At 36.8% G+C, this 12756-nt stretch overlaps 1 protein-coding gene across 2 annotated transcripts in view; it reads right to left on the bottom strand.

The window, feature by feature from the left end:
• The window catches only part of Elapor2 (endosome-lysosome associated apoptosis and autophagy regulator family member 2), a 173573-nt gene that overhangs the window by 5151 nt on the left and 155666 nt on the right, over positions 1-12756 (bottom strand). For both annotated transcript variants that reach the window (XM_034519483.1, XM_034519482.2), the window contains 2 exons: positions 12247-12425; positions 11068-11233 (listed from right to left, as the gene is read on the bottom strand). In XM_034519483.1, coding sequence (XP_034375374.1) covers positions 11068-11233; positions 12247-12425 — 345 coding nt within the window. The remainder of the gene's footprint in view (positions 1-11067; positions 11234-12246; positions 12426-12756) is intronic.

Raw genomic sequence — 12756 nt, 5'->3', positions numbered from 1 at the left:
TTTAGGAGTGAAGCATATTGAAGTCTGCAACTTACTTTAAAATATAAGAAGAAGACACTGATAAAAATTTAGAGATGAGCAGATATATAACAAAGCAAACATAATAAAATTTAGGTGGTACTGTTAATGATTTATATCATATAATTGTCTCATATTTTCTGCAATAGTTAAAAAATTCATTTTAAAGCATAAAAAAATAAATAACTAAATTCTGACAGAGCTGACAAAGTTTTCTTTTTCTGCACAAGGCTGTCTCTTTGCCATGGCAATCGTTTTCTTTGCTCTATGAACTTTTTAAATTAATATTTATTAATCCTATTTATTAATTCTTGAGATTATTTTCTCTGCTGCTGGAGTCCTTTGCAAAAAGTCTTTGCCTTTGCTTTTGCCCTGCCAGTGTCTTAAAGAGTATTTTTTTGTATATTTCCATGCTGCAGTTTCAATTTTTCAAGTTCTACATTAAAGTCTGTTTTTTATTTTGATTTTTGTGAGTGCAGGATGAGGAATGGAAATCCAGTTTCATTGTTCTACATGCAGATATTCAGTTTTCACAGAACCTGTTGTTGAAGAGGGTGTCTTTTCCAATGCATGTTTTGTTACTTTTGTCAAAATTTAGGTGGCTGTCACTGTGTGGGTTATTTCTAAGTCATCTACTAAATATTCCACCACTCTACATGCTTGTCTTTGTGCCAGTACCACACAGTTTTTGTTATTATCACTTCATTATATAATTTAATATCAGATATTTCATAAATGTCTCTCTACTTAGGATCATGTTAGGTATTCAGGGTCCTTTGTGCTTGTATATGAATACCAGGGACCTATAAAGCAATTCAAAAATGAAACGCCAAAAAAAAATCATCAGACTCATAAATAGTATGAAAGTTAATAAACAGAACTATCCAGGAAATATTTTTAATGTATTCAACATTCTTACCCAGCAGGAAAATACAAATTAAAACTGCTTTGAGATTTCATTTCACCCAGTCAGAATTGCTGTCATCAGAATAACAAATGCTAACAAATTCTGGCAAAAATGTGAGAAAAGAGGAACCCTCAGACACTGCTGATATGAATATAAACTCATAACGCCCTCATGGAAATTAATAGAAAGGTTTTTCAAAAGCTCAATTATGGAATTACCATATGACCCAACTATATCTCTCCTGGCTGTCTATTCAGAGGGCTCTAACTCCGATTACAAGGAGACTTCTACATTTGTATTTATGAATGTATTACTTACAACAGAGAAGAAATGGAACCAGCTTAGATGTTCATAAATATATGAAAAGATAAAAATGTTATTACATACATTATGAGACTTTATTCAGCCAAGAGAAAAAGTAAAATTATGGCTTTTGTAGGAGAGAAAAGCTGTTAAAACACTAAATCATTATGTTGAGTGAAATAAGCCAGTTTAAGAAAGACAAAACTGCATGTTTTCTCTTGTATGTGTTTATCTGGGTGGGTGGGGTTAGGTGTTAAAACTAGAAAGGGGCCCATGAAATGGGAGGAGTAGATGTTTAAAAGGTGGGAGGGGGAGGGAAAGATAGATTAATGGAATACATGTGATGATAAAAAAGGGGTGGGCTGTTAATGAGTGGTGGGAAAGAGCAAGGGATTGGGGAGGGTAGCAAGGGAGGGAAACAAAAAGTATAACACGTGTGAAAATGTCAGAATAATCACATTACTTTGTATGTCGACTTAATTATTGAAAACAATAAATTTTTAAAAGTGAACAAAAGGATCACATTGACTGGATCTGTTATATTAAAATGTATATTCTAAACTTTCTCATGGAGGAGTGCCTCTGTTGACCTCTGATTCCCTCTGATGCTGTCTAAGAATCTTTTCCCATCATTCAATGTTCTGGCTCTAGTATCATGGGGGTGTGGGGGTACTACAACATGAGGAAACACTTAACAGTCTTTGTAATGGTTTAACTTACTCTTGTCATGAACAATTCCAGGCATTTTTTACAATATGGCTTAAGCAGCTCTTTTCCTTAAAATTTCCCCTGGCACCTATATACAGTATTTTCCTTCTTTGGAAAATACTGCCCAGTTGAGAGAAGGCTGAGTAAACTATAGGATACCTTTCTCTCTTGGCTTCTATATGCCAAATATATGGATTATCTTTCATGCCAAATAATCTTTTCAAATATGTTAATACAACTCAAATCCTTGGATGATAGAGATGGTACCTTCTTCCAGAGCAAAGGTAAATTCTGATAATAGGCCTACAAGTTCAAAACAGAACCTCCCCATATAGAGTAGGTAGAAAGCACACTATTACAAAAGGCAGGTTCCCTAAGGCAAGGGAACAATGTGCTATATGTGCAGGCATCTTCTAGCTCTTTACCCCCACAAATGTAAACACTAAACAAACAAAAACTCTAGCTGTTGCTCCTACTATAGATAAAAGACTGTGCTTTGTCTCCAACCTGGGAAACTCAAATCTGCTAAGGAATATGAGACCATGGTAGACCAACATGTTGGCTGGAAAGCACAGTGACATTTCAAACCCTTAGAATTCTTCAGTGCTTTGCTAATAAAGACATGAAAATGATGGAGACATGGTTTGGTAAATACAGAAGGATTCAAGTTTCAGATGCTGATTAACACGAATTGACAGGAAATGAATTCTCAAGATTCCATTAAGCTTGCAGCAAACAAGTTAAGCAAACCCTCAAAACATAAGGGGTCCTATGTTTTATTGCCTGATAATGAGAAGGAACAAGTCAGCAGTGGGGAATAGAACAAGGGTTTAAAGGGCAGCTGGTGAACACTGGTCTCATATTGATTCTCCTCTATCAGAAGGATTTCCTTACTAATCAGACCATTGGCTTCAGATGTAGTCCTCAGACTAACTAACACTGAACTTCATCATGACAGGAAGAAAACATTTATTTTATAGGTTGAATCCTGGTAAACTAGAATTTTGAAGATTTGGAGGACTCATTGCCTACTTGGCCACCTTAGATTTCCAAACACTAGATTCTACCAAGTTGTGTCCCTTACATTATGCCACTGTGACCAATGACTTCAGAGATATAAGTCAATGGAAGGATTATTTTGGTTCATAGTTTTGGAGGAATTGGTCAATCATATGAGAAAGGCATGGGAGAACAGCCTATATCCCAGCAGACAGAAAGCACAGATAGTAAATATAAGAAGGACCCATAGCAAAATAAAGACCCAAGACCCAGGCACAAGTGACTTGCTTCCTCTAAGGAAGCCCCGCCTCCTAATCAAGCAATCTATCAAGCAACTGAGCTGTTAAATGAGATATTTCATAATTCAATCAACTCTGAAAATATTCCCACAGGCATGCCCAGTAGTGTGTTCTACTAATCTCTTAAGCTTTAGCTAAAACAACCAAGTTAACATGATTACTCAAGGCAACTTCAGAACCATTAATGACAGTTCAGATGGTAAGTATATTCTTGTAAGCACACAAACATAAGCTAGGTCTCCTGACCCATGTATAAAGAACATGAAGTGGAAGGCTCTTATAATTCCAACACATGAAATAGCCAAATCTTTGGGGCTTGCTGCCAATCAGCCTAGCCCGGCCTTACAGGTATGCTTCAGCCAATGAGATATCTTGTGTCAAAAAACAATGTGGACTGCCCCTGAAGAATGATACCTGAGACCAGACCTTTGAGGAATGACCTTTGACCTCTACACACATACATGCATACACTTATACCTGTTCACCACCCCTCCAAAATGCACAAGCCTCCACATAAGTAAACATGCACATACACAAAATCAATTAATTAAATAAAAGCTGATAGGAAACAAAATGCCCCAAGATTTTGTGCAGTTCCTGACTAGCAATCGCAGAGCACTGGTTTCCTCTGGAAGATTTTCCTGAAAATAAATTCGCACAAGAGATATTACACAGAATTGAGTAGACTTTGTGTTTTCCTTTAGCACCCAGATGGAGTCATAAGGCATATGGAGATCACTGAATTATGTTGACCAAATAAAACTCAGATAGTTATAGTCAGCTATCACCTAGAAATTTCCTCCATCCTTTATATTAAACCTAAGCATTAACTAGATGCAAGAAAATGGAGCAAAAAAAAAAATTACCCTAGATTAAAATGCATTCTTGGTGGTAGAAAAGTCTCCAGTATATAAGCTACATACAAATCGACAAATGACAGAAAATCTGTGGCACCACACAAGAATCAATTGTGATGTGACCTGTGATTCAAAAGGTCTCAAAACTAAAACAGGTATGTCAGCAAGAACAACCTTGCTATTCAGCATGACTTTGGGTGAATAGAAAATATCAGTTCTGTTAGACAATGTGCAGCAGCTGGGCTGACTGTAAATAAGACCAAATACAAAGTCTATTTGATGTCAGATATTCTTTCTGTTTTATGTTTAATCCTCATCTACCCTGTCATCGGCTTCTCAGGAGGATGATGATTAGTAGAAAACCCTAAGATGTTCTGTCATAAAGCACAAGGGAGGATGCTTGAATCTCACTTAGAAGGGAGAACATAATAGTCATAAGAGACAGATGAAGGGAGGTAACTGGGTGGGAGATGGGATGGGGGAGGGAAACGGGGAGGGTTCAGGATCAGGTGTGGGAAAGGACAGGAGAGATGGAAAAATGGCCACAAGAATAAATGGAAATCTGTAACTGACAGGGGTAGGAATGTAGAGGACATCTCCAGGACATGACAGAGACCTAGGATAAGGGAGGTGCCCAAAAATCAGAGGGGGTGACCTTACCTGTGACTCATACATTGAGGATATGGAACCTAAAAAAGCCACTTATTTGGGGCAGGAACCCCAGTGGAGCAATAGGGACACCAACCCACCTACAAAATTTTCAACCCAAAACGTATCCTGTCTACAAGAAATGCAGGCATGAGGGATGAAGCAGAGACTGAGGGAATGACCAACTAATAATCAGCATAACTTGAATACCAATCCCATGGGCAACTACCAATCCCTGATACTATTAATGATACTCTGTTATGCTTGGAGATAGGAGTCTAGCATGGCTGTCCCCTGAGAGGCTCCACCCAGCAGCTGACACAGACAGATAGAGACACCCATACCCAAACAGTGAATGGAACTTTGGGACTCTAATAGAAGAATGCGGGGGGAGGATTGTGGGCCCTAAAAGAGACAGGAACCCCACAGGAAGTCCAAGAAACTCAAGTAACATGGACCCTTGGGGCTCTCAGAGAATAACCACCAACCAAAGAACATACACAGGCTGGACCTAATCTTCCCCACACATATATAGCAGATGTGCAGCTTGGTCTTCATGTGGGTATCAAACAACTGAAATGAGGGCTATCCCAAAAGCTGTCACCTGTACATGGGTTATGTTTTTCTAGCTGGGCTGCCTTGTCTGGCCTCAGTGGAAGAGGATGTGCCTATCTCCACAGAGACTTGAAATGCCAAGGTGGGTGGAAACCCAAGGGGACCCCTCCCCACTCAGAGAAGGGAGGATGGAGGAAGGGGGTATAAAGTGAATAAAAATACTGTCCAGAAACTTAAGGTGTATTCCCTACCTGTGTATCATCACAATCCTTGCAGCAATCTCATGGAAGAATTTTCTGTAGTGAATGATTTTGCTAACTGCAGATTCTGGCAATATGAGAGAGCCTCATCCCCAGTGTACCTTTCCACTCTGTGTTTCTGCATCACACTCTCATCTATTTGACATATATGTCAGATATGATACTGCTATTTTGAAATCTTCTATTTGCTTGTTGCTATGTTCTGTTCATACTGACTTTCATTCTTATGCTAACCTTACAACCCTACACTTTGACAATCCCATTTACGGTGAGTCAATGGGGACAGAAGACAAGCCTTCCTTAAGGCTTTGAGGAAAATCTTATTGCATTGTACTCTGTAGAACAAAAGAAACCCACAGGATCAGTGGGGTTCTTCACTCATCAACATGTATGCCAAGGCTGACTTACTATTGTAACTGATTTCTGTCAGTAGTCCCTGGCTGCTACAAGTGTCCGCTCTCTGGTTTGCATATATGTAACTGATTCATTTTCATAAGCTTTTGCAAATGATCCATCTGTTTTGACTGACACTTGGAACACTATATACTCTTCTTAAGAACAATAAACTCTGGGGAAAAAAAAATCTTAGCTTCTGAATAAATCAAACATGTCACTCAGAGAGAGGCCCACAGCAAGAACCTATCTTATGAAAATACCAAAGAGACTCAAGCTTCTCTTAAAAACTACATAAGCCCCAAAGGTTACACTGATCTGTCATCCCACCCACCATTATAGACACAGCAATATAGACACTATAGACACAGTAAATGACTGCAGATTATGTGTGCATATATAAATACATACTTAATTATTCTTAATTATTTAGTGTGTATACATGTGTCCTAGCGTATGTGTGGAAGTCAGAGAACAACTTCCAGGAGTCTGATCTCTCCTTTTACCTTATGGGTTTTGGAGATTGAACAGGAGTCTTTAGGACTGTCAATAAGCACTTCTACCTGCTAAGCCATCTCACAGGATCCAAAACTGTATTGTTGATTCAGAGGTTACCACAGAATATCAGACATGGGATTTATGACAATGGCTGGTCTTTTTTTTTTTTCCTTAGACACTTATTGCCATTATTTTTTGATTCTTTCTTTTCTATTAGTGGTACCTCACCACTGATAAGCTAATTCTAGCTTCACCAGTTTTGCCCTTTATAAAGATTATGGATTTAGGGACTGTATAAGACAATGGCACACTATTTTTTAATCAAAAAAAAAATCATCAAGCAGTAAGCTGAAATGGTGGTATCAATGGGCCTTCCACATTTCCTACCATTGAAAGGTATATGGAATCATCAAATACTGAGTTAATTCTCAGAAACTAACTCAAAAAAAAAAAAAAAAAAAGCTTTTGATTATCTCTTTCTCTCTCTCAAACATCTTCTCACAGGATTTTTGTCAGTAAGTATGGTTTTACATGAACAGTCACCTTACGGTTACTTTATAGATGATAATCAGGACGTAAGAAAACATATATGTTACCTATGACTTTGTCTTGTATTTTCATGACTTTACATCAAGAGTATAAAAATCTCTCTTGTTGTATATACTGCAAACTATATCTCCCTGTAATAGCGCATGTCGATGAAAGCACATTGGGTCTCCACAGCCTTGTTTAGTTCCCTGGCCCTCTTGCCCTTGAATGTTCCAGAAAATAAATGTGAGTGGCAGCTGAGGGTGAGTAGAAAAGAGGGACTTTATAACTACAGAAACAGAACACTGGAAATCAAGGGGCAGAACACAGCTGACGGGCACTTGAAAAGAAACATCTAAAATGCCAAGGTGTAGCTCTCTCAAATGGTACCATTACTTTGTATGACTTTCTGGTCTGCCACACCCACTACATGGTCCACTCACAATTTTCTGGCCATTCCTTTCAGGCCTATTGAGAAATCCATCATGTGCAGTAGGACACAGCCCCAGCTCCTGTCCCATTACTAACCAACACCACTCTTCCCATGGCCATCACTTAGTCATCTCACAGGGCCACAAATGCCAACTCATTTGTGGTACAAACAGAAAAGATGAATTGACTAGCTACCTTTAAAAAGAAGGAATATGGTTATTTGGGATGGATGAAAACCCTTAAATTTTATTAGCCATCAAAGAGGCTCCTTTGTAGGCACAATTAGCTTGTGTTTCCTAACTGATGTAGGTCCTATGTATAGTACCACAAAAATGTAACTAATAATGAGTTCCAAAGACATCCAGCATAACACTGAGACCATAGTGTAGAAACCAGAAGTTAACTTCATTGTCTCCTAAAATCATGGCGATTTTACCTTTAGGAATGATCACTAAAAAAATTTTCAATTTTTATGGAAACATCCCAAAAATATCAGGTAACCACTAGAGAAGTATAAGAAGCTTTCTAAATGAGCAAATAGCCTATTTCTTATTCATAATCATCCTGTGCAGTTATTTATTTAGTAAAGGTGCTATAAGTTTGTCTCTGCCTCTAACTAGGTAATCAATGGCCCCATACCCAAGAACATTCAAGTTAATATCAACTCATTCTTTTTACATTAGCATACACTATATAATTATCCTATAATTCATATTGGAGGGAGAAAAGCTGTATAACCACTAATACATCCTATTTTACATTATCTTGATCAATTGACATATCCTAGATTACAATAATAATTATAGTTGAAGTACACATATTGTTCACAGAGTCCATATAGACAAAGTGGGAGATACATTAGGTCTCTATGTTGGAGTTTTTAGGGGGGGGGGGGGTTAATTCTTTTCCACTTGAATTCCACTTGAATCTTATGACAGAAACATCCTTCTGTCAGTGAAAAGGTATCTGGCTGAGTAGAAATGTCAACACAAAGAGTAAGAGAATGACATTTACTTCTCTACAGTAGAATCTAATGATTTATGATGTGCTTATGGTTGGCAAGGTGTGTATAGAATTGTCATATGCTTAAGTGATGTAAACTAGCCTCACCTTGCTGCTTAATATTGACAGAGGCTTCATTTCAATGATGTATAGAGAAAATGGACAAGGTTTCATCCCTGCCTCTGGCCGTCACACCAACCAGAATGATGGATGGAATGTACACAAAGGAAAATTCATCAAAAACCAAGACGATAGAGAAAAAGCAGTTTAGATATAACTGTGAGATGACACTCTGTTCTTCTTACATTTCTGCAATTCAATAACAAAATTGCTGATTTATCTTTTGTTTCATACGATTTTTCAAGAATGAGGAATGAAAGTGAAAATTTTGTTTTATAAATATATGGACTTATCAACTGGTTAAAAAGAAAATAGGAAAGTAAGTTTGTTTAGAAAGCAGCCTTTAAGATTAGAGTATTTTCTCCTACAGTAAATTTCAGGCATGCCCACTTGTCTTGGAAATGGCTTCTCCTTCCATAGCAGTGGGCAGACATCTTATCTGTCCAATACGGTAAAGAACAAAGGACAGGCATGCTTCCTGCTCATGCTCAGTGGAATTCATATTCTCAAAGCTTAGGAAAGCAAACATGTATTATCATCTCCTCTGCACATGACTGTGAGAACAGAGGACTGGGAACAGACACAGCTACTGTTGCTCTGCCCAGTACGTCTCTGTAAATTCTAAACTGTCTTTGGTTTTCTGCTTTAAAGTATACATAAACTAGAAGGCTCATTTGTTCACTAGCAAATAGGGCAAAACATTAATTTTTGACAATTACTATACATTTGGTATTTCACAGTAATCATACTTTCCTGAAAATCCCAGGTTAATAAAGAAAACACATAATAGAAATATAACCTATTCATTTTCTTTTTACATGATTACCAATATTTATGGGCCTAAACTAGGAGAATTAAAGAAAATGGTTACTAAATCATGCCTACAAATACATTTTCTTTCTCTTTTCTTGTGTTTGTGGATTCATGCATCTTTACACGTGTGTGGACCTACATGAGTAGATGTATGTGCATACTGAGGTCAGTAGTTGATATCAGAAATTATCTTGATGGCTCTTCTATCTTATTCAGTGAGGTAGGCTCTCTCTGTCCCTAGACAGAGAGCTCACAGGCACGGCTCCCCTTGCTGGGCAGTTTGCTCAGGAGATCCCATCTCCACCTTTTGAGGCTCAAGTACAGATAGACCAACATGCTCATCTGGCATCCACATGAGTTCTAGGGATGCAAATGCTGGTCCTTATGCCTGCATTGCAACTATTTTAATTATTGGGCCATCATCCCAGCCAACGTCACCATTTGTCATTTGTCCCTCTTGTTGCAAATCATTTGAAATGCACTTTCTTCTTGATTTTTCGTTCTATTTATTTTTATGTTCAGTGGGTAAGCTGGCATTTCTTATCTTTTATCTCAAGAGTGAAGAATGTCAGAGAAATGTCATTTCAAACACTATTTAAGGTTTCACTTTCTCTTTGTATATAGCTGCCACAACAAAGCCAACAACATAATGACATCCAACATGATACCATGAACATCTGCCCAGTTATCAAATTTTTCTATAGAAAGACAATCTTATTGTGAAATAAACACAAAGATATAGATAAATATAAGATTTTATTAACCAAACTTTGTTTTAGAGATTATAAAATGATACATGGGCTTAGCGAACACTTGAGAATTACTAAATTGCTTTACTTCAGAGATGCATATTAGATTCCAATTTCCCAAAGCAGCTACTGTTAATTGCCGCTTATATAAATAATGGTGTACATATTTATCATACAGAAATTGAATCATTAACTTATTTTCACTTTTGTTTGAACCTACTGACCTTTCAGCATACAAAGATATTTCAATACTTTTCATTTTTATTTTTGAGATCATAGTATAATCAGATAATGTCCCCTTCTCCTGTACTCCCTCCAAAGCCACCCATATACTCTCTAGTTCAGACTCACGTTCGCTTTTTCCTTAATTGTTGTTACAGATACATATTTGTATTCATAAATATAGCCTTTTGAGTCTGTATGTGTTACTTGTATGTGTACATTTTCAGCACTGACCACTTGGTACTTAATAACCAATCAATGAGCTCTTCCAGGGAAAGAACTGTTTCTCCTCTTCTCAGCTTTTCTTAGTTGCCTGTAGTTCTTTGTCAATTTTTAAAAAATATTTCAATGTTTTTATTATATTTTTACTATTTAAAACAATTTTTAAATGCATATATTTTGATCATATTTTTCTCCTCCCTCAAGTCCTTCCAGATCCCTTTCCCAACTTTAAGTTCTTTCTCAAAAAATAAATAAAAAGATTTTTTAAATAGCTACAGAGTCACTCAGTATTACATTATTTTAATATAGAAAAGTTTCTTGCCTAACTCTCATGGAGGCTGTACAGGTCGTTCCTACTTTATTAATTCATAAATATTGTATTCAGCTATTAATCGGATATAATAAACTTCCTAAGAGTACTTCCATTGAGTAAATACTGAGGCACATGTGTCTGGATGGCAGAGCTTGCATGAATGGGGTACGGTCCCTGATGTATAAATGCTCAGTAATTCCAGGTTAAAAGTCAGCTCTCACCTTTGTGGCCAAAGACTTAAGTTTTCCTAGTATTGACTGTTTGTTGGAATACACGACATCCTCTTCATTGTCTTCTCCTTCCATGATAGCACAGCTGTCTGCAGCTGGGAGTTCACACTCTTTTGAGTTAGTTGTCATTACTAATTTAGAATATTTGTATTCCAGCCTAAGCAGGGGTAAATAGAGTAAATAATGATATAGCCATTTATAAAAATAATAAATTCATATTTATTATAAATGTTCTTATACCAGCTTCTAGTCCTGATAGTCCTGTATAGTTTCTCCAACAGCAAATTTGCCTCATCTGTGGCTGTAGCTTTAAATGTTCTCACTTATAACTATCTGCATAAAAATATTCCATAGGATGTCAGAGAGAATCAGTTCAATACAATTAATTTTACCACTTATTTTACACTGACCTTACTGTCTAATTATATAAAACATTTATAAAACAAAGACAAGCCTTGAGGTCAGAATGCCTTTCCCTGATGTATGAATGTGATACCAATTCACTATCACATTCTCTAAGGTTTAGATCATGAAGATGAGAACACTGAGCAGATGATTTGCTTGTTACTGTATCTCTACTTCAGTTGTGCCTTTTCTCTTTGGCTATGACTTCAGATATTATAATCATTCCTAGGAATTAGAACATAGATCTGCCACATCTCACTAAGCTCTAAATCCTCTCCAAAGATTCAAGCCAGGTAACAGATGCACACAACAGTTGTACTCAACGTTTGGCACCAGAGTCTTTGAGACTTGGAATAAATAAATATGACATCTTCCCATTTGCTTATCTATTTGTTTAAAAACATCTTTGTAAATGAAACTGATAGAACAAGAAATCAGATAATGTCAGAGAAAAACATTATGCCACCACCTTCTAGTCTCAGCCCTGTTCCTATGTGGGAAACTTAGAGACTTTATTATTTTTAGAACAAATGACTAATCCAGTGGTCAGTGATGCTCTGTCCACTTTCAATTATCAAAATAAGAGTCATTTATTCTCCCTATTTTCTCAAACGCCTTGCCTATATCTTCCTTACCAGAAATGCCTTGTGGCACCAAGGGAAAGGACAACATACAGTAATTAGAATTTAGTAATTAGATACTAAAATTCTCACAATATAAACAAACTTTCCAGTTCTTACAAGATCATCTAATGAGGTTACTTACTTTTGATTCTTTTTCCAAAAGTAACACGTTAAAGCCACCAACAAAACAGCTGTGAATGCCCCCACACCAGCTCCTACTTTTAGCCAAAAGTCAACTGTTTCACAGGTTGACAACTTCTTCTCAGGCAAAGAAATTCCTTTGATGCACCACTTCGGTTCATTCCATACATATAATATTTCCTTTTAAAACAAAGAAATGAGGCCATAGATGAGATGAGCAATGAGACTAGGATTGAACTGTAAAAGCAAGAATTGGTACTGAGTCCATTTATCACATGGAGGAAAGACTTTTCCTAACTCTATTCTCATCATAACCATAATGGGTATTTCTCATTCAGTTAATACTATAGAATATCTAGCAAGAAAGGAGCTATAGAAAATGAGTAAATAAATTAAAATGCAAAATTTAAGTAAAAGACTGCCACATCAGAACAGTTTACCACATGCTGAAGAAATAGAATAAAAATTATTCCATTTTGACACTTTTTAGGGGGGTTGTTTTCCTCAAAAT

Source organism: Arvicanthis niloticus, chromosome 15 (genome assembly GCF_011762505.2).
Source record: "Arvicanthis niloticus isolate mArvNil1 chromosome 15, mArvNil1.pat.X, whole genome shotgun sequence".
Lineage (NCBI taxonomy): Eukaryota > Metazoa > Chordata > Mammalia > Rodentia > Muridae > Arvicanthis > Arvicanthis niloticus.
Note: the sequence above shows the minus strand (reverse complement) of the source record. Positions and strands in the feature narration are given on the sequence as shown.